The sequence below is a fragment of the Trichomonas vaginalis genome, chromosome I, assembly GCF_026262505.1.
Source record: "Trichomonas vaginalis G3 chromosome I, whole genome shotgun sequence".
Lineage (NCBI taxonomy): Eukaryota > Parabasalia > Trichomonadida > Trichomonadidae > Trichomonas > Trichomonas vaginalis.
In genome coordinates, this window is record NC_067203.1 from 6,135,249 (window position 1) to 6,161,731 (window position 26,483).

At 34.3% G+C, this 26,483-nt stretch overlaps 10 protein-coding genes across 10 annotated transcripts, besides 2 other annotated features; 3 read left to right on the forward strand and 7 right to left on the reverse strand.

The window, feature by feature from the left end:
• Positions 1–115: 115 nt before the first annotated feature.
• On the forward strand, positions 116–1,057 carry TVAGG3_0937940 (uncharacterized protein; the record flags this gene model as incomplete). Its single annotated transcript, XM_001310608.1, has 1 exon — positions 144–1,010. The coding sequence occupies one exon, from the start codon at positions 144–146 to the stop codon at positions 1,008–1,010; it is 867 nt and encodes a 288-aa protein (XP_001310609.1).
• Positions 1,058–1,362: 305 nt separating this feature from the next.
• On the reverse strand, positions 1,363–2,805 carry TVAGG3_0937950 (protein ubiquitination; the record flags this gene model as incomplete). Its single annotated transcript, XM_001310607.1, has 1 exon — positions 1,363–2,805. The coding sequence occupies one exon, from the start codon at positions 2,803–2,805 to the stop codon at positions 1,363–1,365; it is 1,443 nt and encodes a 480-aa protein (XP_001310608.1).
• Positions 2,806–2,847: 42 nt separating this feature from the next.
• On the reverse strand, positions 2,848–4,245 carry TVAGG3_0937960 (aldehyde dehydrogenase family; the record flags this gene model as incomplete). The annotated part of the gene is made up of 1 exon (XM_001310606.1): positions 2,848–4,245. One exon carries the CDS (start codon positions 4,243–4,245, stop codon positions 2,848–2,850), a length of 1,398 nt encoding a protein of 465 aa, XP_001310607.1.
• Positions 4,246–4,588: 343 nt separating this feature from the next.
• TVAGG3_0937970 (D-erythro-sphingosine kinase protein) lies at positions 4,589–5,658 on the reverse strand (the record flags this gene model as incomplete). Its single annotated transcript, XM_001310605.1, has 1 exon — positions 4,664–5,593. The coding sequence occupies one exon, from the start codon at positions 5,591–5,593 to the stop codon at positions 4,664–4,666; it is 930 nt and encodes a 309-aa protein (XP_001310606.1).
• Positions 5,659–7,984: 2,326 nt separating this feature from the next.
• TVAGG3_0937980 (protein serine/threonine kinase protein) lies at positions 7,985–9,154 on the reverse strand (the record flags this gene model as incomplete). Its single annotated transcript, XM_001310604.1, has 1 exon — positions 7,985–9,154. The coding sequence occupies one exon, from the start codon at positions 9,152–9,154 to the stop codon at positions 7,985–7,987; it is 1,170 nt and encodes a 389-aa protein (XP_001310605.1).
• A 1,995-nt stretch (positions 9,155–11,149) lies between these two features.
• On the forward strand, positions 11,150–14,436 carry TVAGG3_0937990 (cyclic nucleotide phosphodiesterase family; the record flags this gene model as incomplete). Its single annotated transcript, XM_001310603.2, has 1 exon — positions 11,164–14,436. One exon carries the CDS (start codon positions 11,164–11,166, stop codon positions 14,434–14,436), a length of 3,273 nt encoding a protein of 1,090 aa, XP_001310604.1.
• A 241-nt stretch (positions 14,437–14,677) lies between these two features.
• TVAGG3_0938000 (uncharacterized protein) lies at positions 14,678–19,014 on the reverse strand (the record flags this gene model as incomplete). Its single annotated transcript, XM_001310602.2, has 1 exon — positions 14,791–19,008. One exon carries the CDS (start codon positions 19,006–19,008, stop codon positions 14,791–14,793), a length of 4,218 nt encoding a protein of 1,405 aa, XP_001310603.1.
• Positions 19,015–19,977: 963 nt separating this feature from the next.
• Positions 19,978–22,217, forward strand: TVAGG3_0938010 (STKc MAST like domain-containing protein; the record flags this gene model as incomplete). Its single annotated transcript, XM_001310601.1, has 1 exon — positions 20,094–22,184. The coding sequence occupies one exon, from the start codon at positions 20,094–20,096 to the stop codon at positions 22,182–22,184; it is 2,091 nt and encodes a 696-aa protein (XP_001310602.1).
• A 54-nt stretch (positions 22,218–22,271) lies between these two features.
• Positions 22,272–23,200, reverse strand: TVAGG3_0938020 (uncharacterized protein; the record flags this gene model as incomplete). Its single annotated transcript, XM_001310600.1, has 1 exon — positions 22,691–23,200. The coding sequence occupies one exon, from the start codon at positions 23,198–23,200 to the stop codon at positions 22,691–22,693; it is 510 nt and encodes a 169-aa protein (XP_001310601.1).
• A 162-nt stretch (positions 23,201–23,362) lies between these two features.
• Positions 23,363–23,455: a mobile genetic element.
• Positions 23,456–23,820: 365 nt separating this feature from the next.
• Positions 23,821–26,376, reverse strand: TVAGG3_0938040 (leucine-rich repeats (6 copies)-containing protein; the record flags this gene model as incomplete). Its single annotated transcript, XM_001310599.1, has 1 exon — positions 23,821–26,376. One exon carries the CDS (start codon positions 26,374–26,376, stop codon positions 23,821–23,823), a length of 2,556 nt encoding a protein of 851 aa, XP_001310600.1.
• Positions 26,377–26,378: 2 nt separating this feature from the next.
• Positions 26,379–26,483: part of a mobile genetic element that runs on past the window's edge.

Consider the following 26,483-nt stretch of genomic DNA (forward strand, 5'->3'; position numbering starts at 1 on the left):
CTCAATTCTTTTCAAAAATCTAACCTTCGGATTTGTGGATGTAAACTTAAAGAATTTTGTTTGGATGATATTGCATATGCTAAATCAAGCACTTTAATGACGATTTTTATTTACCCGACACTGTCACTTTTTCTGGATCAAAGATGAGTGAAGAAATTATTACATTGCTTAGATGCTTTACCGAAGATTGTCCATATCACTGGATGTGGTTTGGAGGTTCTATAGCTTTTATTGTATTCTTTTCCGTATTATTTTTCTACGGTCTTATTCCAATCATCAAATATCGTCTCGAATTTTGGTCTTTAAGTACCCTCAATAGATCCTCACGAATTTGTTTCATATTTGCTATATTACTCAAGCTAGTTTTGCATCCGTTGACATTCATTGATTGGAAAGACCACAGAACACGTCGTATCTTAGGATTCATCATATACTCATTACCGTCTTACTTTATTACCACATGTTACACCCTCGTTCTGATCTCTTGGATCACAATTTGCATGCAAATTTTGCCATTAAAAATTGTGAAGATTTTCGTCAAAGCCAAGGTTTCATTAATAATTTATAATGTCATTATCTATGGTTTATACATTAGCGGCTTAGTTTTCGAATGTCTTAAACAACCAGGAAAATTACTTAAATGTTCAGGATATTTCGAGATCTTCAGAGACATCATTTTGGCTCTGATTTATATTGCATTCATTGTCCTACTAGAACGTGGTCTCAAAGATGATTCTTTCGCCGAAACAAACATTGAGCAAAAGAAATTGTTACGTCTTGTTATTTTCCTTTCCATTATGTTACTTGCTCGTGGAGCTATTTCAGTTGCACAAGTTGCAATGCATAATACTTCAATTTGCAAGATTCCATTTTTCAGTGCTGTTTGTTTCAGCGAAATGTGTGTCGAAGGAATTCCTTTGTTTGTTCTACTTAGAATAAATAACGGATTCCTCGGAACAAAGAGAAAAATGTCGTTTGATCTTGGAACACACAGTTTAATCGAAGGATAATTATAATGTAATATATGTTTACTTTTGTTTTAAAAATTGACTATCTAGTGTATTATTAAATCTTCATTTTTCAAAATTATTTTTTATATTTGTGAAATAATTTTTTATTTTATATTGTGTGAGTAACTAAATTGTTTCTTATTACTAGTGTAGTTTTATTTTAAAAAATACAAAGAATATGTCAATAATCACGAAATAAAAAATCTTATTCAAGGCATAATGCCGACATCCATTGACTTATTTCCATATTTCTTAAGTAATCATCGTTAAATGTGAAAGAAATCCCTATTATTAATGAAAAATTGAAATCAAAATCATAAAAACAGCAATGAAATAAACAATTTTTACATGATCATTTCAAATAAGAACGTACAAGCTCCTTCATTTCATGAGTAATACATGCATTTAATGGCAATGTGCCGGAATCAGAAGGAAGATGAGGATCAGCACCAATTTCAAGCAAATGTTTGACAACATTAATTCTGTTGTTTTCTATGGCAGCTAAAAGAGGTGAATATCCGAATATTCCTGTATAATTCACTTCTTTTGTTTCTTTAAAGACAAATTCAATCAATTCCATGTTTGGACTACAGCAAGCACCAATAAAATCATCTTTCGTAAGTTTCTTTCCATGTTGTAAAAGAATCTTTAAACAATCAAAACTTCCATTAAAACAAGCAACAAAAACAACATCTAAATTATCTTCAGTAATCACATCAAGACTTGCACCTTTTTCTATCAGATAATTAACAATATCCGCATGATTATTTGCAACAGCGAAAAAGATTGGCGTTCGATGTGATTCACCAAAATATTCTATATTTGCTCCTCTTTCAATAAGAAGTTTAACAATATCTGCATAACCTTGATTTGCTGCTAGAATCAATGGATTTGTTTGTGAATCATTATGCAATTCAGTATTTGCTCCATTATCAAGTAAATATTCAATCAATGGTCTTTCTCCATAATAAACAGCCCAATTTAAAGGAAAATCTCCTTCAGGAGATTGTATATTTACATCATAATTACTTAATATTGCATAAGCAACTGCAAGAGTATTAAATTCTTCGATTGCACGGATTAAATTGTATTGGACTTCATTATCTTCTAAAATCCATTGAGCAAATTCATCATTATGAAACATAATTGCGACATCAATGAAAGTTTCAGCTAAATTACTTTCTTCAAATACAATTTGTGCGATTTCAAGATTTCTTCCTTTAATTGCAGCTCTCATAACATCAGTATTAATAGTTAATGAATTGACTTTGCACCATTGTACTACTTGAGAAGAACCAAATAAACAAGCCAATGAAAAAAGACTGTATGAATGTCCATCAAGGGAAAAAGTTAGATTGCTTGGATCTTCTAAGGTAACTTCTGCGCAAACATTTGATAAATCATCATTTATAACGAAATATCCTAATGAATTTTCTGGAAATATAGATTCTACAACTTCGGTATCAGGAAAGTCTTTCGGAAGCTTATAAAAGAAGTTATCTTTAGCGATATTCCTTTTTAAGAGATAATTTGTAAAATATGTATTTTCAACGTTGAAATGTGGACTTGGAAGCATTGCCCAAAAGTTTCCTAGTGTTTTATAATGACGTCTATTTACTTCTGCTGATTTGATTATCATTCTGTGTAGAATTCTTAAGTAAGATTGATCTAAATTCTTAATAATCTCTTCGTATTTTGATATGTTTTCATCGTAAGGATTGAATACAATGTTTTCTATTTCACGTAATGTTAATAATTTTTCAGGAATTATTGATTCTTCAAAAGGAATATTCATCAAAAATAAAAATGATATAAAAAAATATATAAAACTATTTATTTAAGCAAATTTTCTAAGGATGGAAAGATTTCTATCAGAATATGGTGGGAACTTGAATGGTATTTCTACCATTGTTGAATGAGTCAAAATAGGTTTAAGATGGGAAAGAGTCTTGACGCCAATTTCGCCATGGTACTGGCCCATTCCGGAGTTTCCGACACCTCCGAATGGAGAATATGGTGAGGAAACGTGGAAAACAACATCGTTCTGCATAAGAGCGCCAGAAGATGTCTGCTGCTGGAATTTAGTGAATACATTCCAATCAGATGTGAAAACATATGCTGCAAGTGGTTTTTCTCTCTCATTAATAAATTCAATGGCCTTATCTTCATTATCAACTGGGAAGAATGGGATGACTGGTCCAAAAACTTCTGTTGTCATGATATCCGCTTCCATACTTGGGTTTTCTATCAATGTTGGTCCGATAAATAATTTTTCTGGATCTTGAAAGCCCTTTATGATGATATTTCCACCGGAATTATCAATAAGCTTTGTAAGACGATCGAAATGATGCTTGCTAATGATGTGTGTAATGTTATCATTGTAAGCAGTGTCAGGATTTGGATAAAGCTCGTTAATGGCCTTGACCATTTCAGCCTTGAACTGTTCCATGATGTCTTTGTGAACCATGACGTAATCTGGGCAAACGCAGGTTTGGCCACCGTTGAAAATTTTGCCCCAAATTAAGCGGCGGACACTTTTGGCTAAGCTGCAGTTCTTATCGAAGTACACAGGTGACTTGCCGCCTAATTCAAGGAGGCATGGAGTCAAATGTTCAGCTGCATGACGCATTACATTTTTAGCGACAGCTGGTGAACCTGTGTAGAAAATGAAATCGAATCTTTGGTCAAGAATAACATCACAAATTCTTGTTGGACCACAAACAACACGAACTCCCTTTGGATCAAGATATTGTGGGAAGAGTGTTTGGTAAAGCTTAGCACAATGTGGTGTATTGCTTGATGGCTTGAATAAGCAAACGTTACCAGCTGCTAAAATTGGACATAATGTAGCGAAACCGAGATACATTGGATAGTTGTAAGGAATGAAATCGCAAACAACACCATATGGCTCTGGAACGATTGATGCACTTCCAGGAGTAAGTGCCCATGCAACTGAACATGATTGTGGTGCTAACCAAGATTTGAACTTTTTAAGTGTGTGAGAAATATCAGTCTTAACGTTTTCGATAAGTAATTCTGCTTCGAAATGATGAGATCCCATATCATCATACATTGCTTTAACCCAATCATCTTTGTGCTCATCTAAGCATTTGAGGAGGCCATTAAGCTGATCTTCTCTCCATTTGAAATCAAATGAGACTCTTGTCTTGAAATGCTCACGTAATTCTTTAACGATTGTCGGTATTTCCTCAGGAGGAACTGGAACTGGCTCCATGAAAATATTGTCAGATTTGAATTGATTTCAAAGTTTGAAAAAGCCGATCATTGGTATCATATCTCTATCGTCAAAAAGAGAAAAGGATATAAAATATACCATAATTCTTATATTCATCATAATCAGAAATTTGATCGTAACGATTATTTTCAATTGATTCTATAAAAATTGAATTGTTTACAAATGCAAAAAATAAAGTTGATTTCATACAAAAATTTAATTGGATCCAACAGAGAAAACTTTTGAAACACAATATATTTGTATGTATGAATGATAATAGTATATAAAATTTTAAGATATTCAAAATGATATCGTTTTTGAAAATTATAGGTGATATGGACTAAAATAGGTGAAAATAGGTGATAAAGTTTGAATAGATAACATTTTACATGAAATAAACAATAAGAAAAGTCATACCTTATGGTGTGCAAACTTTGAGCTTCTTCTTTTGAAGTGAGATTGTAACATCTGTGCGGTATTTGCATGGTTCGCCATCTCTGTGGACAGGAAGAGGTACGTCTGAGACAATGTGAAGCTTCTTGCATCTTACAATATCAACTTCATCGAAGTAGTTAAGGGCACTATGACAATTCAGATAAGCTAAGGGGAAGAATAATAAAATCTTGACCTTATTATCTGTATTCAGAACGAACACATCGAGATATTCATCGAATGGGTTAGCATGTGGAGCAAGGCGCAAGCCACCACCTTCACATGGGCCATTAAGTGATGAAAGGAAGAGGCAACGGTCATAAACGCGTGTATCCTTATCATCGAATGTAATGGTGATCTTAGAACACTTGTAAGTAAAAATGTTCTTGACTGCGATTACAGTATATGTGAAAAAGCCCATATGGATACGATTTAAGAAGTCTTTGATGGGTGATGAGTAGGCTTCCATGCAAACGGCAGCGTCAAATCCCATGCCGCATGAAACACCGAATTTTTGTGTTTCGTTGTTTCCAAAGTCAAGGCAGCCAACATCGATTTCTTTGTAATTCTTAGAGTACAAAACTGTATCCAAGGCCTTCTTAAACTTAGTGGGAAGTCCTAAACCACGTGAGAAGTCGTTACTTGACCCTGTTGGGATGTAACCAAATTTAACATTATCGAAGTCTGTAATTCCGTTAACTACCTCACTAACGGTTCCATCACCTCCAAGTGCAACGATGGTCTTAAAACCTTTTTCCTTACAGATCTCTTGGACAAGTTGGATTGCATGGTACTCATAGCGAGTGTAGTGGACTTTATAATCGATGTGGTGCTCCTTTAGTTCCCTCTCAATAAGCTTCCAGAGAGATTTGCTTTTTCCGCTTTGACTACTTGGGTTAACAATAAAGTGGAACATTTGAATAATATGTTCATAAAAAAATTTTTTATTTGATCGCAATTAATTTTTCGAATAATATCGAGAACAGTGTAATTATAAAGGTTTATCACTTTGTTTGGATTAGGTTGGAAACTTTTGAATGCTTTTGAGAAAACTTTCATTTAAATTTGAATGTTTACATAATTTTTATTTTAGATCAATTGATTATTCATATTATTTTATGTTTATTTGCATAATAGATGATTTAACGTGTTGGATCACAAAAAATTCTATAAAGAGGTTTTCATGTCATTAATATTTATAAATCCAAAATAAATAAAATTTCATAAAAGGATAAAAATTTCGCAATAAAAAGTGTCAACTTTTTCAATGGAATCTCCAGTATCGTATTAAAAGATCTATCGTTTTCGATGGCATGCCATCAACCAAAAAAAGAGTTTATTTATTGATCTAAAAGAAAATGCCCCAACCTAAAAAAATGCCCCAATAAATAGCGAATTGATTCATATGGATTTATGTAATTGTGAACATTAAAAGAGTTTATTTATTGATCTAATAAAAAAAGATAAAATATTAATGAGAAAATTGAAAGAATAGAGTGTCCCATTCACTCGTGTTGGTCGCAATGTATCATTCTGGGAGACATTGCCTCTGCATGTCTCCCACAATGGCACAATGTTCCTTGGAGAAAGACCTGGAAGGGGGTCCTTTCTCAAGGTCAGGGCCCCCTTCTAGTCTTTCTGGTCCTGGAAGGAGCGCTTCTGACTGGTCTGTGCGCTGCTTCCAGGAAGATCAGGAGATTGCTCGAAGTTCGCGGCAAGTGCATTCCGACACCACAGATGCACTTGCCGCAACATATAATTGCGAGTGTCTGCTGCTTTGGTCAAAAGAAGCAGCAGACACTCGCAATGCGAACCGAATTGTCCCAGAAAGACCTGGAAGGGGTCCTTTCTCAAGGTCAGGACCCCCTTCTAGTCTTTCTGGTCCTGGAAGGAGCGCTTCTGACTGGTCTGTGCGCTGCTTCCAGGAAGAACATGAGATTGCGCCAATAAGCTCCTATCAACAAATTTTGACTAAAAATATAAAGTATCCTTTTGTGATTTAACGAATAGCTCAATTTTAAAATAGATTTGATTCTAATAATAAATTGAATGAGTTTCGCTTACGTTTAGAATTTAATGATTTATATGATTTTTTCGTTCACAGAAGAGTCATTGATATCCAATATCAAAAAAACAGCAAAGACACACCATAATAAATGATATTGAAGCTAAATATTACATATTTCAACATATCTAAAAAATTATTATAAGATTAGATCTCATGCAATGCCGAGCAGTTTCCTAAAGCATAATTACTTATTTATACAGAATCAATTATATAATATTCACATTGCAAATTATATACATTCTCACGAAGCAACATGAAATAGACTGTCCGAATTTGAATTCAAATAGAGATCTACTTCAAAAGGATTTCTTACAATATGTAATCTCGATGTTGATCACTGGAATACAAGGGATGCACGTAATTTACAAATTGTTGCAAAAATAGTAGTGCAACAAAAATTTTATTTTTAGCTTGTCACTTGATATATAACAATTGCAAAAACTCAATCAAAAATAGGATTTGAACAACTTTTTAAAATTGTGAGAAAAATTCTATCGGCACATTCTATTCAATTTTAAAGTATTTCTTTCATATTTCAATCGATTATTCAATATTTGCCAATCACAAATTTTAGTTCAAAATTCAAAAAATCCCTAATTTTAATTTCAGATGAAATCTCGCAAAAATAACATTGTTTTAACCATATAAATATATATTTTATATATTGTATAGTGATTTTTTAATATTTTTATGAGTAAAATCGAGAGTGAGGAAATGTGGACTACAAAAAACGATAGAAATGAATAGTTTACATGGGAATTCAATACTTACAAGTATTCAATGTCACTTTTGTGCTCGAGATTTTGATTCTAGTATATTATTCCTGAATTTAGATGTTTTTAATTTTGTCTATGTATGTATTTTTGGTGGGAAATGGCCATTTAATTTCACCTGTCTTTCATTTTTTAATAAAAATTCAATCAGCTTCTGTCTGAAGTCCTGTCATTTGATTTTACTGTCACCAATGATATAAGGAGTGAAAATTTGTGGACTATATTTGATATGGTATCCACAATTTGATATATGATAATATGTATATTCGTTATTGCAAATGCAAATATTCGACTAAAAGTATTGAGACGTTGCTTGAGAGGTGGCTTTAAGACATAGATAATAGGATAAAAATCCGTTAAGCATAAGAAATAAGGATTTCGGATATATAAAATATTAATTTATTTTTTATTTTTTTAAATTAATAAAACAAACATGGTATAAGTATATATATAAAATATAAAAAAATCAAATTGATGGTAATTTGAGAGGAACCCTTCTCCTGACAGGAGAAACGATTGGTCCATGGATCTGTGTATGCAAAGATTTTCTTCTTGAAGCTTTGACGCTTTCAGGGATAACCAAAGGTTTGACGAGGCTTTTCATGTGGTAAGATTCTTTTCTTTCCGGAATCAAAGCCTCTCTGTAAAGAAGAGAATGGAAATGGCTGACAAAATATTCACGATGAATTATATGGTAAGATATTGTTCCAAGATTGGAAACTTGGTTTTCAACATCTTTCATAACGGCTAAATAGTCATAGCCAAGCTGTGAAAGTGAGCCTGTGAAATAAGCTGGATCATATTCAAACTTTGCAAGCTTTTCTTCGACGTAAAGGTATTGATCGTGAAGCCATGGATGGCGGATGATATCATCAATAGTGATTCGCTCGTCAGGATTCTTTGTCAACAATTTCTTTATTAGGTCTGCCAATTGGGGAGAAATGTTTTCGGGTATTTCAACTTCTTTAAATATGATTTTCTGGGCCAATCTTGTTAAATTGTTGTCTTCAAATGGAAGATAACCGCAAACAATAGCAAAAAGTACAATGCCGCAGCTCCAAATATCAGAAGAATAAGTATACGAATGTCCAAGAATCATTTCTGGAGGAGCATATGCTGGTGATCCACATTGTGTTTTTAATGTATTATCGGAAGCTGGAGTGTTACTGAGGCCGAAATCAATAACTCGAATGTTGCGAGAGCTATCAAAAAGAATATTCTCTGCTTTGATGTCTCTATGGGCAATATGGCATTCTTCATGAAGATACTTAATAACCATGATTAATTGGGAGAAAACGATGGAAGCATCAGTCTCATTTAACACACCTCTTTCATTGATGTTGTTGAGAAGTGTTCCATTACGGACATACTCCATAACAATATAAAAATTGTTAGGAGTTTCAATTACCTCAAAAAGTTCACTAATAAAAGGATGCTTGGCTTGTTTTAAGAAACTTATTTCCCTTTTGATCCTGATAAGGTGCTCTTCATCATCTTCATTGGGGAGATGTTTGGAAATCATTTTAATTGCGACGTGCGTCGATGATGGCTTATGAATAGCATAGTAGACATTTGCAAACCCTCCTTTTCCAATGTTTCTAACAATGCTATAATTTTCCAAAACTTCGGTCTCCATTTCTTAGTAATTATGAAAATAAAAATTGAGTGGAATAAATGGCTATATGAAAAATTTTAAATTTATATATTGTATTATTATATACATATTTAATTTATTTCGTCCAATAAGCTTGGATGCGAAGTATTGAAATTTTGAATTCATTCAAAAGTACATCAGTTTGGCATTGTTGTTTGTGTTTTTATTCTGATTTTATTTAAAGAATTAAATGATAAAAACGTAAATATCTTTCGAATTGAAAATTTTTTACGTCGATGAATCCTTAATGTAATTTGTATTGTTATGACAATGTATTTTGGTCGGATAGAAATCTTTAACAAAAGAAAAAATGTGACGGTTTTCAAATGCAAAATTTTGTGAAAGATTTATGAAGACTGTATTTTTATTCAGTGAATATAATTTAAGAGTGATTTCATATATTCTAATATTAGAGCATGTTAAATTGAAAAAAGCACAAAAACCGTATCGTAAATATGGTCAGATAAATGTTATTTTATTGACCCTGATATAAATAAATATTCTGCAGATTGATTTTGTATAACCTTTCAATTCTTTTGAGTTAATTTCTTCTAACGCTAATTTCTTTATATTATTATTAATTATTGTAGATACTCAAAATGTAATCTAGAGATATTTCTGAATGATTTCCAGTTTGAATACTATCCTAAAAAATTTTCAAAAAAACTATCAATTAATCAAATTATTTCTTTGAGAATACCGGTGAAACTTGTTGTTATTAGCATGTAAAGTATAAATATCTTAATGTTTATTAAAAATTCCAACTTTGAGGATTGATCCTTGGTTGGTCTGCTAAGATCATTATTATTTTTACCTTTTAGATGCTTAATTAAGTTCCAACTCGAAAATAAGTTCATTTATTTATTATCTATTTACTGAACAATAAAATCGCTTGAACTCTGAGTATCCAACTATAGTTAATGAACCCTCTCATAGCAAATTTGTTATAGGTTGTATTTTCATATAGTTGTTTTAATGTGCAAGCACCTATAATTAGCGTGCAAAATCAATCAATTTTGTAGAAATTGGGTATTTAGCAATTTGAGTTGCATATGTGATATTTTTATGAGATAGTAAATACTTACACAAATGTGAATTTAAAAATTTACCTTTATGAATATACCAACCTTATTCTAAAAGAGAAATTGGATAACAATATTCTAATTATTTATTATCTGACATCCCTAGAGAACAATCTAGAGGATTCTCGTCAAAGTCTCAACTCGAAAATGTATCAACTAAATTTACCTGTAACTACAAAATAAAAAGAGATTCCTTGCAAAATTATTAGAATTCTTTGAAGCTGGCCAATTCAGAGCATCCAAAATTGAAAAATCTTTGCGTGAACTAAATTCAACAAATGACCTATAAAACGTATAATAGGATAATTTACAAAAACAAAATGCATTACTATTATAACAGTTGTTTTTCTAATAGTAATGCATAATGTAAGCCATGAATATTAAAGGCTAACTTCAATCTGAACGTTTACGATCGAAAATATGAAAAATAGAAAGAAAAATCATATGGTTGGCTTGCCACTTTAAATCAACATAAATCCTGAAGGAAATCTCGAAGTCTTATGTGCTATTAGCTATTTATAATAAGGAGTTCTCCAATCACTACGTTATCAGTTCGAGTTATTTTTATGTCATATCCCTCATCATTAAAATCACCCCAAATGACTTGATTTAGTAGGACTTAGATTCAGATTTTCATGGAATTTCTTTCGATATCAATTTGGTTTATTGTTTTGAAGTGTATGAAAGCAGAAATATCATCCGGTTATAGTTCAATCTATCATAACGCTAAGCGGAGCTGAGAGAGTTCGAAAAAAAATTGAGAAAAAATTATTTTCTAATTTACAATTCGATTCAATTTGATTATTCATCATGAGAACTGCTCTTCAAACTTACAATCTGTGTAGCTGATATTAAAAATAAAAATAATGGCACTTTTTTATTCAAAAATACGTTTTATTGATTCCTTCCATGAATAGTGGTAGAAAATCGAGCTTAGGAAGGAATCAAAAGCCAAAGCCACAAATTCCTGTGCTAGTTAAACGAAATAATGTAACAATTGTGCCAACAGTCGTTGCAAATCACGACATGGTTGTACCAAGTAACGATAGACCAACGTCTACTGCATCAAACACCAGTGTCAAAGTTAAGCCCCACTTTATGAAAGCTGTTTTACCATCAATTTCTGGAAACTTAAGTAATATGAAATTACAACAGCAAAATCAAAACCCGTTAGAGAATATTAGAATTCAGAATCTTCGAGATTTCGATCAGCAGATGGATGATTTCATGAATTTGACAATCTCATCTCCTTTTTATCAGGCAATTGAAACATTTTTCAATCAATATTTTAGAGGAACAACGTGTTTATGGGATGATATTAACTCCCTCCAAACTATGTACTCGATGAGTCTTAAAAAGACATGCAAACGCGATAGAGGTATTCCTGGAGCAACATTTGTTGGTCGCCAAACAATAAAAGTTGATCGAGCAGGAAGCCATCCAGCGTATGATTCTGCAATCGATGGGGCGCTCGGCTCTGAAGAAAATTCTTTGATTTCTTTTCCAATTTGGTCTTATCGTAACTCAATCATTGGAATTGTAGAAGTTTCAAGACCACAAGAACCATTTACAGAAGTCGAAGAAGCTTTTGTCATGCATTTTACCCAAAAAATCAAATTATTAAGTAAATGGATCCTGCAACCTCAAGTTAATGATCAGCCAATATTCGATATCATTCAATTACTTAGTCTTGAGCAGTTTGCTGCTGTTTTCAAGTCAAAAATTACTCAGCTTTTTAATTGCAGAGTTTGTGAAGTTTGGAGCTATCGCAAGGACACTCAAGAGATTACAATGATGTCTGACTCCTTAGTCCACATGCAACCGCCAAAAGGAGGTATTGTTGCTGATTCTTTGTTGAATCATAAAGTAATTAACTGTCAACTTAACAAATTGCATAGCTGCTATAACATGGAATTCGATTTCAAAAACGATGAAGCTGTTCTCGTCGTTCCTGTCATACAATCTCAAGTAAATTATGATTATGCAGTCTGTATTCGTGGTCCAAAGGCAAATTCCATATTCACTCGTTATGATGAAGACCTTTTGAAGAAGATCGCACCTTATATTGCTCTTGCTTTCTCAAATTCAACATTACATTCGGAATTCTTCAACGATTTCCAGAATTCCAAGTTCGAACAAGATGGATTAGCTGCTCTTCTTGAAGTTGCTGAAGTTCTTTCTTCACAACTCGATATTGATAAGCTTACAGAAACAATTATGGAAAAGGGCAGAACATTAACGAATGCCGACCGTTGCTCTTTGTTCTTAATCAATGAAACAGGTGAGAGATTGATTACCAGCTTCCAACATGGTCTTGATACTGCAATTGATCTTCCAATCAGAAGAGGCGCTGTTGGATTGGCCGTTAAAGAGCAGAAAGTTGTTAACATCGCTGATGCCTATCAGGATCCTAACTTTGATCGCTCAACAGACATAGAAAGCGGATATCATACGAATACACTTTTATGCGTTCCCATTTTCAACCAGAAAGGCGAAGTCATTGGTGTTACAGAAATGGTTAACAAACTTGACGGAAAGCCTTTCTCAGAATGGGATGCGAAAGTTATTCAGATCTTCAACGTTTTCTGCGGAATTTCCATCCAAAATGCCAAACTTTACAAGGAAAGTGTGGATATGGAGACACAATTGCAGTCATTCTTCGATGTTTCTGTGGCAGTTTCGAAATCAGAGGACATGAAAGAAGTTTTACAACAAATCATAGCCAGATCGAGAGATGCCGCTGAAGCAGAACGTGCTTCCATCTTCTTATTCGATCCAGCGAACGATTGTCTCAAAGTATTTTTGGCAGATGGCACAAACGTACCGGAAACATTGCCAATGAATACAGGTATCGCTGCCCAATGTGTTAAGCTTCGCAGAGCTATTGTTGCTAACGATGTTTACCATGATCCGAGATTTAATAGATCTGTTGATACGGCAAGTGGCTTCAAGACGAACAATTTGGTTGTCGTTCCTCTATTAACACCTGGAGGAGATATCCTCGGTGTTGTTGAAATGTGCAACAAGAAAGATGGTGACTTCGATGACCATGATGCGAAACTTGTTCAATCATTTGCTTCATTTGTAGAGATGACTCTCGAAAAATTCGAACTCAAGAACATCGCAAGCCTCGGAGAAACCGAAATTGAGATGTTGAAATGGATCGGAGAAAGCGAAAGAGAATCCTGCACCGAAATTCCATTGAGATTGCGACTGAAAGAAGAACAAATACAAAACTTGAGACAACTGAATTTCATGGCTTTGGATTGGGAACCGATGGATAGAATCAAATCCATTATTTACCAATTTTATTCGTTCGGAATTCCACAAGAATTCAGGATATCCAACCAAATGCTGTTCAGATTCATTTGGGAAGTCATGAGAACATACCATTCAACGCCATACCACAACTGGATTCATGCTGTCGATGTTGTTCAATATGTTTCTTACGAAATGAGATTGGGAGAACTTGAAAATATTTTCACGAAATTTGAGATTTTCGCAATGTTAGTTGCAGCTGTTTGCCATGATGCAGGACACTCTGGATTCAACAATATCTATAATGTTAAAGCAGAAACACCATTAGGTATATTGTTCAAGGAACAATCAGTTATGGAAACTTACCATTGTACAGTTGCAATTTCCATTTTGACAAGGAAAGAATGTAATTTATTCCACTCAATAACTGAAGAAGCACAGAAACAGATGTGGACATTGATCATCAAACTTATATTGGCAACAGATATGGCTTTCCACTTCAAGATGGTCAAGGCAGCAACGGAATTCATGGATGCTGGGCCTTTCAATCCTAATGATCCTGAACAAAGATTAATCGCTTTCCAGTTGGTCCTCAAAACTGCTGATATTTCTAATGTTTCGAGGCCATTCAAAGTCGCTGATAAATGGTGCGATGTTTTGTGTGAAGAGTTCTTCAGACAAGGTGATAAAGAGAAGGCTCAAGCCTTTGGTTTGACATCGCCTTTGAATGATAGAGATAATCCTGATAAACCAAAGTCTCAGATTGGTTTCTACAACTTCGTTTGTATCCCTCTTTACAGTGTGATTTCTAGGATTTTCCCGAAGTTTGAGGTCAACTTGAACTCGGTGAAATCTAACTTGGAAGTATGGAAATCACTTTCTCAGCCTCAGCAACAGGCTCAACAACAACCAGCTAAGAAATAATTTTAATTATCTTTTTTATATCTTTATTTTGTTAGTAAAAATAGAATTTTTATTGCATCTTTCTTTAAATGTCCATTTGTTTATGTAATATACTTACAAATTATAAATTCAAAAAACAATCAAAGGTAAAATAGAGTAAAATCTGAGATAGGATAACTTAGTATTATTGTAACAAAGTGAAAAATTAGGATTATTATTAAGAATTTGGTTCAATAATTAATTATCTCAATTTAATTTTTGTATTGGATCATTGTTACACGTGAGAATATATTTCCTTTGTCAAAATATTTAATGGTATTAGTTAAAATTGTAAAAATTAAGAACAACTAAAAAATCTATATTTTTACATTACATTTAAACTCGCTTTGCGAGAAGTTTAGCTCTTGCTTCTTCGGCCGATGGTTTCATAAGCTTCTCGTTTGGTAATTTGATCAAATTCACGTCAATTTTTTCTAATAATTTCTCTAATCTTTCAATTGAGTCATCGAAAGGATGTGGTGGAGGTGGAGCTTCAAATGCAGGTGCTGGAGCAGATGGAGCATCGAACTTTGGTGCATTCTGGAAGTTTGCAAAACTCATATCTGCGGATTGTTCTGGCTTCTTCTCTTCTGGAGCCTTCTCCTGTGTTGCTGTCTTCTCATCTGTGAAAGTTGGCTCGAATGGAGCGAACTCTGCACCATTTCCGAAATCTGGATTTTGGCCATCTCCAAAAGCAGCGAAATCTGCACCTTCAAAGGCTGCGAACTGGAACTCTCCGTTATTCTGTGCATCGCCACCATTCTGGTCATCGAATCCCTGGAAAGTTCCAAATTCAACTTCACTTTTCTTTTCAATTTTTTCTTCAGAATTTTCTTGTTTTTGTTCTGAGTTTTCTTTCTGAGATTTTTCATCGTCGAATCCAGTGAATCCTCCAAACTCTTCTTGTTTTGGCTGTTCATCGAAGTTGGCATTTCCGAAATCACCAAACTTCGGTTCTTCTTTCTCTTCTGTTTCCTTTTTAGTTTCTTCTTTTTCTTCTGTTTTTTCAAATGTTCCAAATCCATCTGTAGATTTTTGTTTTGGTTGTTCATCAAATTTAACATTGTCAAATGATCCAAAGTCACCAAATGCATTCTCTGATTTAGGTGCATTTTCTTCTGCTTTTGGTGAATCATTGAAGCCTTCGAATGAACCAAAGCCATCATTAGATTGAGAAGTAGTTGCAACACCATTATTTGATGGTTGTTTTTCTTCAACTTTAGTACTGTCATTGAAACCTTCGAATGAACCAAAGCCATCATTAGATGTAGAAACAATTCCACTATTTGATGTTTGTTTCTTTGGTTCTTCGCCAAATGTTCCAAATCCATCTGTAGAATTCTGTTTTGGTTGATCATCGAATTTAACATTGTCGAATGAACCAAAATCACCAAAGCCATTATTTGATGGTTGTTTCTTTTCTTCTTCTGCTTTTGGTGAATCATTGAAGCCTTCAAATGTTCCAAAGCCATCTGTTGATTTTTGTTTTGGTGGTTCATCAAATTTGACTTTGTCAAATGAACCAAAATCTCCAAATCCGCCATTATTAGATGTAGAAGCAACTCCATTGTTTGAGAGTTGTTTCTTTGGTTCTTCTGGTTTAGGTGAGTCATTAAATCCATCAAATGAGCCAAAAGCGTCTTGAGAAGAAATCTTTGGAGATGATTCTGATGCAGGAGCAGAAACAAAATCTTGCTTCTTTTCTGTTTCTTCGAATGAAACAAATCCTGGCTGAGAACTTGGAACTGATGATCCAAAGTCAGCAAAGAAATCATGTGATGACTTCTTTGTTTCTTCTTGTTGAACAGACACAACTCCATTATTTGATTGTTTCTTTTCTTCTTCTGGTTTAGATGAATCATTAAATCCATCAAATGAACCAAATCCATCTGTTGAAGAATGCTTTGGTTGTTCATCAAATTTAACACCATCAAATGAACCAAAGTTATCAAATGCATTCTCTGATTTAGGTGCATTATTCAGCTTTGTTTCTGATGATCCGAAATCAGCAAACATATCATGTGATGTCTTCTTTGTTTCTTCTGGTTTTGGAGTATTATCGAATGATCCAAATCTATCATTAGATGTAGAAACAATTCCACTATTTGATGTTTGTTTCTTTGGTTCTTCACCAAATGTTCCAAATCCATCTGTAGAACTTTGTTTTGGTTGTTCATCGAATTTAACATTGTCGAATGAACCAAAATCTCCAAAGCCACTATTTGATGGTTGTTTCTTTTCTTCTTCTGCTTTTGGTGAATCATTGAAGCCTTCAAATGAACCAAAGCCATCTGTTGATTTTTGTTTTGGTTGTTCATCAAATTTAACATTATCAAATGAACCAAAGTCTCCAAAGCCACCATTATTAGATGTAGAAGCAACTCCATTGTTTGATGGTTGTTTCTTTGGTTCTTCTGGTTTAGGTGAATCATTGAAGCCTTCAAATGAGCCAAATCCATCATTAGATGTATTGGAAATGCCATTGTTTGATGTTTGTGTCTTTGATGGTTCTTCAAATGTACCAAATGTGCCAAAGCCATCTGTTGATGATTGTTTTGGTTGTGAATCAAATTTGATGTTATCAAATGAACCAAAGTCTTCAGTAGATGCTTTAGGTGTTGTTTCACTCGAGCCGAAATCGGCAAACATGTCATGTGATGTTTGTTTATTTGATTCTGAGTCAAATGTGCCAAAACCACCAAATCCATCGGTAGAACTCTGTTTTGGTTGGGAATCAAATTTAACATTATCAAATGAGCCAAAGCCATCTTTTGATGTAGAAACAAATCCATTGTTTGATGGTTGTTTTTCTTCAAATGTTACAAAGCTATCTTGTGATGATTTCTTAGTTGCTTCACTGGAGCCGAAATCAGCAAACATGTCATGTGATGATTTCTTAGTTTCTTCTGGTTTAGTTGAGTCAAATTTAACGTTGTCGAAGGATCCAAATCCACTTTGGGATCCTTTCTGAGCAGAAGCAGGTTCAAATGCTCCAAATGCATCATGGGAACCTTGTTTGGCCGGGGTTGTCGCTGTCGCATCAAATGATCCGAAATCTCCAAATGCATCATGGGAATTCTGTTTATTTGGAGCTGGTAAAGTTTCATCAGGTGCTGCAAATGCATCTTTGGAACCTTGTTTGGCTGGTTTTGTATCAAATCCGGAAAATGCGTCTTGTGATCCTTGTTTTTGTGGTTGTGGGCCATCATTAAATCCATCAAATGATCCGAATTGGTTGGAAGTTGATTTGGAATCAGATTTGAAATCATCAAAACCTCCAAAAGACCCGAATTGATGATTTGAGCCTGATTTGGAGTCAGATACCTTTATCTGTGGCTCTTCGAAACCTCCAAATGAAGCAAATTGCTGGTTTGAGCCAGATTTTGTTTCAGATTTGGCAGAACCATCATTAAAGCCATCAAATGAGCCGAAAGTATCATGAGAACCTTGTTTGGATGATGGTTGTGGTGCATCAAATGAACCAAACTGGTTTTGTGTCTCTGGTTTGGAATCTGACTTCGTAGGAGCTTCATCGAACCCTCCAAAAGTGCCAAATTGGTCAGTTGAACCTTGCTTTTGTGGTTTTTCTTCGGATTTTTGAGATGATTCTGGTTTGACTTCATCAAATGTTCCAAAACCTGTATTGCTGCCTTGGAAATCATCAAACTTGACATTGTCAAAGTTTCCGAATGTAAAATTGGCATCGCTAAAGCCTGTAAATTGGAAATCCGCATTTCCATTATTATTATCGGTATTCGAGCCTGAAAATCCCGAAAACGTAAACTCTGGCTCCGGTTGTCCAGAAGCTGGAGCTTTTTCTTGAGGAAATGTAGCATCGATTTTTGGATTTTCCGTAGAATGAGGCGCTGATTTCTGTTTTTCGCTTGTTGATGGATTTTGTTGTTGAGTTTCGGGTGTTTTTGCTGTTGTTTGTTCCGATGAATTTGGTTTGTTTTGAGAAGCATTATTTTGCGATTCCGTATGGTTATTTGCAGCTGGGAAGTCATCAAAAGAGATCTCGAAATCACTATTTGCGTTTTCGCCGAACGGTGAAAGATGTCCGCCTGGCGAAGTTTCAGAGGCAACAAACGATGTAATCATGTGCTCACTGCTTCCTTCGAGATCTGTGCCTTCAGTATCTTTAGCCGGAGCATTTGACTTTGGTGAAAATTCATCAAAATTCACGCCATTTTGGAAAGAAAAATTGTCATCGACGGACTGGATTCTATGCATATCCTGTCCTGAGAATGTATTATCGCCTGCAATTGCTGCATCTCCGAAGTCAGCAAGAAAATTTTCAGTTGAAACGCGGAAAGGATGATTATTTTCAATTGGAGATGGTAAAGAGTCTTCTGAGAATGAATCACTAGCAACCATAGTGTTTGTTTGATTTTTCTCTTTTACATCAAAGGTGACCGTCTTATCTTTGTTTTCTTTGCTTTCTCCTTCGACTTCAAATGCTGGGAATGTAAAGGATGCATTGTCAAAGTTAGCTTGGAACTGTCCAGAGCCGAAAGGATCAAAGCTACCATCACCAAAAGGATTAAAACTCATTCGAAATTGTCAAGTTTTTTCTGAAATTTAATTTTTAATCTTCAATTTCTAGATATTTTTAGTCATTTTCTAATTTTTGAAAAAAATTTGGAGAAAATCCAAAAATTTAAAACTATATTTTAAATCTACTTTGGATATTATAATAAAATATCAAGAAATTGTTTCTTGATCCTTCGTATTTGATGATAATTTTATCTATTTAAAGCCAAATACACAACATATCCTCAATTAAATAGAACCAATATAATTTCAATCTATTACTATTAAATACTTAAAGTATTATACTAGGTGTTTCCCTACATTTTTAATCAGATTTAATTTCGTTTACCTTGAATAATTGAAATATTCATGGAACTATTATAAAATCTTACTAGTTATAGGAAAACATAGTGAAATACAATGACTGTAATGAATGAACCGATACCGACTTTCAGGGAATCATTCACTAAATAACATAATAGCTTTGTTTCTTTATAATCATATATGATTATAAAAGAATATAAATTATTCTTAGTCCAAATCGTATTTTAATGAGTTAAGATTTGAGTCATCAAAAATCACAAAGCTAACGCTATCTTAATATGAAAAGGGTAAAATATATCGGAAGTAATTAGCTATGACATTCAGATTCAGCTTAAGAGTTATATTGTTTCATGAATTTAATACGAAACACCATGAGAAACTAGCTTGGTAGGGAAAAAATGAGGCCAATGTGAATTATTTCGCAGAGGCGTTGCGTTCTTTAAGTTTAAATGGGGATGTTATCATAAGGACAAATTAGAAATGGATGTAATGAACAACTAAGAAAAAAATTGAGGTTATATATGCTTTTTTAAGATCAACAAACAATAATACGAGTGCCATTAAGCGTAAAATTTGGATATTAGAACGAACATAGCGATGGGATTTTTTTCTTTTTGAGTGGGTGATTCAAGATGAAAAAATTATTCAATGTAAAGTATCGTCACTTTTCAACAACAAAAAAACATATGAACCTAAAAACTTTTCAGTCCCAGATTGGATTTTTCCATCGAAAGAGGAATACTGAGACGAGGACTCCCACGATCTCATTAACTCGTGATACGATGTATCTCCAAACTTTCTTCATTTTGAAGGGACAGAAAACTGTTCTTACACGTCTCTGTAGTCTACTTCAAAATGAGATCAAAGATCACGAGAATCCATCTGATGTTGACAAATTGAAAATGAAAGTTGTCAAACAAGTTGAAGCTTGTATAAATTCAACTTATTCTCAACTTATCTCAAATATAGAATTATTTACATCAGGACTTTCGAAATTACTTCCGAATCTCATTGAAGCGAAGCAATCAGAAACAACCGAAAAGATATTAAAATCAATTCTTGCTTTAAACAGAGTATTGCGCTCTTTCTCTGTTGAACAGACAGTCGAATCCGAAAAAGTTACCGAACCTATTATTCATAAAGCCGAATCAGTTGAAAATTCAGATTTTATTATTTGTCGAATTTGCGGAGAAAAGATACACGTTGCAGATATCGAATCCCATACTGAACTGTGTATCGCCGCATTTAAGAGTGAGTCCAAAGTTAATGATATTGACGCTAGATTAGATAATTTGATCAAAGAATTCATGGAAGGCCCTCTATCGACTACATGGCCCGGTGAAGAATCAGATGCCATGCACAAGATATTACCTCAATTGAGTTTACTCGCATTGAGCAGAAGATGTAAGGAAATCACTACAGATAAATCAGATGCTCCTATGGAGCTTACGCAGATTGCATCGATTGCAAAATCAATGCAATCAAATGATTTGTGTTTTCTTGCACTCGAAAAATCTCGAACTTGCGCTGCTTTCCTTTCAGTTGCAGAAAGCCTAGCGAAATCTGCAACAGGGTTCATCCCTCCGAAACAACCTTCCCTCACAGAATTCACTTTCTTAAAGAGAATCAGCGGAGGAGCATATGCTCGAGTTTTCCTGGCCAAGAAGACTCAAACTGGCGATATTTATGCTGTCAAAGTTCTAAAGAGACGTAGCATTCAACGCAAAAACCAAGTTCAACGCGTACTTACAGAAAGAGATATTCTCCACGATTGCATATCACCTTACGTTGTTTCGTTTTACTATTCGATTACTGGCGTCAATAACCTCTACCTGTTCATGGAATATCTCCCTGGAGGAGATCTTTATTCCTTATTAGAACAAGTAGGAGCTCTTGACGAAAGCAGCGCAAGATTCTACATCAAACAGATCATAGAAGCATTACAGTTCCTTCACGAGCACGGAATCATTCACAGAGACCTCAAACCAGATAATCTTCTCATTACAGCCGACGGAATGCTCAAACTTACAGACTTCGGACTTTCCTACGCAGGCGCCGTTGGTCGCCAGATCTCTTCCGACGAGAGAATCATCGGAACTCCAGATTACGTATCTCCCGAAGTTATTTTGTGCCAATCCCATGGTCCAACAACAGATTACTGGTCTCTCGGATGCATAGCTTACGAACTTATCAGCGGAATACCACCTTTCCATAGAGATACAGAGAGTATGACACTTGAAGCCGTAATTACAGGCAGATACGAGCCGATTGAGGATTGTTCGCCCGAATTAAACGACTTCATTACCAGACTTCTCGATCCCGACCCAGAAAGGCGCCTCGGAGCCAAAGGAATCGAAGAATTAAAGAATCACCCATGGATAACTATGGAAAGTGACGAACCTGAGGAAGTTCCCTTCGTCCCATCGCTCTCCAGCCCCGTCGATACTAATTATTTCATGAGCAGATACGAATTTTCCGAAGACGACGAAAAAGATATCAGATCTGACATGCAAGCAGCTCAGGCAGCGGTAGAAGCGAAAGACGAGGAGAGCAAGAAGGACAAGAAGGTCCCTGCTTTGAGAAAGAGGAACCGCAGCGGAACAGTTTCAAAGAAAAAGGACGAATTACACAATTTCGAGGTCGTTGGCATTGACCAGTTGGGTCTCCAGAACCAGGAAGCGGCTAGATTGGCAAGAAGAAGATCTAGAGCTATTTCGGACAGTTTCGCGCCGCAATCGCCGATGACAATCAGATTAACTAACATTGCACCTGCAGCATCAAGTTTGGATGTCGCTGGACCTTTGAAGATCTCTGCAGCTGATGACTTTTTAGTTTCAACACCAAGGAGAACTATCGGCGATCGATTTAAGTAATTGTATTTTATTTTATTGTATCTACGGTAAAAAATGTTCTATATTTCTATTAGAAAAATAACTATGTTTATTAATCTATATGTTTGGCTTAAAATAAAAATTATTAAAAATTATTTTGGCAAAATGAGAAAAATTTGGGTAAATATAATCATAATGGTCTATTTTATTAATATTAGGAAAGGTTGTTTTTCAAAATTTAAGTGGATCAACAACCACCATCATTTCTATGCTAAACTGGTTTTAACTATTAATATCTATCCATAGGGGACTTTAATAATGTAGTTGTACATATATGTTACCTCTTGATTTTTTGCATAATCGGATCAAATTTCCTCTAACACATCAATATTAATCTATTTATATAAAAATAGATGTGTATTACCAAGTCAACATCAGACGGGAGGATATCAACTGATTATAGATTTCAGGATATTATCAGATAAGGTTCTCAAAACACGATAGAATGTAAGGTGAAATCGAGAGAAAGAGTGAGAAAACGTGACTTGTCAATTTTCAGATGCTTTATTTTTCTTGATATCTTTTAATGCTTGATTAACGATTGTGCTAGTTGTGGTATATAATCTTTTATATCTTTCAATGCTTTTATTAATATCTTGAAGTTCGGCTTTTAATTGCTTATTTTCTTTCAATAAAATTTCTTTCTTAAATCTTAATTCTGATATTCGACCAATTCTTGCTTCTCGATTAGTATCTACTTGTATTGGTTTTATTTCAAGTTTTCCGTAGTTTTGTTTAATTTCTTCTTCCATTTGCGCTTTCTTTGCTAACTGCTCATCATATTCTTCACTCAACTCTTGCAGTTCGTTAATGATAGTTGCTAATTTTTGCTCTTTCTGATCTTGTATACTATTAATTCCATTTTTTTGTGAATTCATTTGCCGGGTAATGTCATCTTGAAATTCTTGGAACTTGTCATCATATATCTTTTTAATTCTATTTGTTTCCTCGATCTTCCATTGTTCAAACTCTTGCATAATCTTTTGTATATCACTCATTCTTCAAAAAATGTACGTTTAATTTTTTTCCCTTATAAAATCTCTCAATTTTCTATGGAATTATTTATAAATGATGACTTGGCCCAGGTCAGTACCTCATATATTCCTATTCCCACTAGAAATGGGGAAAAATGTCTAGACATTAAATGCAGACAAATTTTCTAGTGGGAATAAAAGGGATAGAGGCATATATGACTACTATATAACTCTTTCTCATTAATTCTCATGTTGAAGTCTGCAAAATTTGGGTTATTTATTTCCCATTAACAGTAATTTTTTTTTATATTTAAGCATCATGGAATGATAGTAAGATTAGGTGCTTGTAAGGTATTAACTCTTGGTCAGCACTTCGCAAGCTCCTATTCCTCTTATAAAATGTCTAGACATTAGATTAATTCTTGATCGAAAAAAATGAAAGATTAAGGGGTAAAAAGATTGAGCAAACACATAAACACCATTCATTCCCAATAGAAATAAGAGAAACTTTTCAAAATAGGTTATCTTTAAATATCACAGTGTCTATAATATTTTTTTCTATACTTCAACATCATTCATTCTGACATAACAACGGTTGTTTAATCATTAAATATGAGATATAGAACAAAATATCATTAATTATTCTACCAGAATCCAAGGGAGATTTCGTAGATGAAGAAGAGTGATGCTTGTGCTTTAACATTGTTCTTAATCTGGTGTTGAATTCCGATAGCAAAGTCGATGTTTGTTTCGATGATGTCGCTGCATGTGTTGGATGGTGTGTGTTGCGTAGAAGATCCACAGAAAACAGTGGATGGATATAAGTATGTGACAACAATAGAAACTCCGCTTTGGAAAGAAGGAAGGAACTTAGAGAAGTCTCGTTCGCCGCAGTAGTAAACAACACGGACTGGAGTGTAGATGAATGATGAAGATCCGATGTATTCTGTGCTCTTGTTAACTTTAAGGACACAATCAATGCCTGTGCCTGTGAATGAGAAATTTCCGATGTATGTAATGTTCGATGTGAATTTCTTGATATGAGAGCAGTTAGTGAATGCATAATCTCCGATACGCTCAACTGATGATGGAATGTTGAAAATAAGATTTCTACAGTTTGTGAATGCATAGTCTGAGATTTCGTTGATATTAGTGTTGATATTGACTTTCTCAAGAGATGTACATCCACAGAACAATCCAGTTGGAATTGTGTAATAATTGTTAGTGTCTGAAGAAGATTTTAATTTCTTAGATGATGAACTGATCGATTGAGTGATGTGAGGAATGTTGACTGTTTTCAATTTTGTGCAGTTGCTGAAAACATATGATGACAAAGTAACTTCGTTGTAAAGACTGAATGTCTCAATATTCGTGTTTGAAAATGATGAATCTTCAAGATATGATATACGCGTATTTGAACCGATGTTGAAGAAATGAAGATCGAATGATGAGAACGCATTTCGACGAATAGAGTTTATATGCAAGTTTGGGAGTATGTTGACTGTCGTGATTGAAGGAGCACCACCAAAACATGATGATGTGATGTCTTTGTATGAATCAGGAACTGTGTAGTTTGTTAATGATGTGCAGCCTTCGAATGCTGTGTTACTGAGTGATGAAATCTTTGAGTTGAACTCGAATGTGATGTTTGAGAGAGATCTGCAGTTCTTGAATGCATTATCACCAATCGTTGTGCAGTTCGCAGGAATGTTGATAGATGTGAGACTAACACAGTTCTTGAATATATTGTTACCGAATGAAGATAAAGCACAGAACTTGCCGAATGTGAATGTCGTAAGAGATGTGCAGTCTGAGAATATTGAGTCCGAATCTAAGTTGACGAGTGCGAAATCTGTGAATGTGATGATAGATAATCTCGTGCATCCTGAGAATGCATTCTGTTTGACTGTCCGCAGAGATGTTGGAAGATCGACTCTCAACAATGATGTGCATGAGAAGAATGTGCCATCTTCGATTGTTTCGAGTTTGCATCCATCTTCGAATGTAAGATTCTCGAGTTTCTCGCATCCATATAATGCGTTAGAACCGATGACGATGATGTAGTTGTATATAAGTGCTGAGATTCTGCCACCTGGACAACAAACAAGTTTCTCTTTGTTGATAGTGTATACAATTCCTTGATAGCTAACATAATTTCGGTTTTCGGTTGAAACATTGATCGAAACAAGATTTGAACAATATACTAATGAAGATGCATCGAACAAAGTTACTGATGCAGGAATCCTGATAGTAACTAGTGATGTGCACGATTTGAAGATACCACCACCAAATGTTGTCAAGTTAACTCGTTCTGGGAATGTGACTGCTACTAGATTACGGCGAAATTGGAATGCATTAACACCAATAAATGTCAATGATTCTGGAAATGAAATCGATGTTATTCCAGATGATGAGAATGCCATTTGATCAATATAACTCAATTTTGATCCTTCTTCTATTACAAAGTTTGTTAATGATGTCGTTCCTTCAAAGCATCTATCAGTAATCTTTTGAACATTTTTAGGTATATTTATAGTTTTCAAATTTGTACATCCTTGGAAAATTTGGCTGACTTCAAAATTTAAAGGGCAATCTGGATGGAAACTCACTGTTTCAAGTGAATAACATTGATAAAATGCTATATATCCAAGATACATAAGATTCTTTCCAAGATGTATCTCTTTTAGTTGGCTCCACACAAAACAGTTGTCATAAACATATGAAGGTCCATCCCCATTAATAGTAATGTATTGTAATGATGATCCGTAGAAACAGTAAGAACCAATAGTATGCACAGATGAAGGAATATTAATATGAGTAAAATTATCCGCATAAAAAGCATTAGATCCGAGTACTTGTAGTCCTTCGTTCAAAGTAACTGATGTGAGTTTATGACATTTATAGAAACAAGAATCTTTGACTTGTTGACATCGTGAGTTAAGTGTAACTGATGTTATACCTCCAATGCATGCAATTGCAATGCTGAAATCTTTGTTGTAAACAATTCCTTCTTCCGCTGAGAATGTAGTACTAGATGTTTCAACATCAATCGATGTAAGATATTGACATGATTGAAACATTGTCTTACCAAATTCACTCACTGAAGAAGGGATAGTAAATGATGTTTCAGAAGGAGAAAAGTAAATGAATTTTGTTCTGTTTTTCAACATCAATGTTGCAGATGAAATAACTGTATACATTGAAAAAAAAAAAAAAAAAAAAAAAAAAAAAAGGAAGTGGGGCTTCCAGGGGCTGCGCCCCTTCTAGCCCCGAAGATGTTTAGTAAAAAATGAGGTTTTTATTCGGA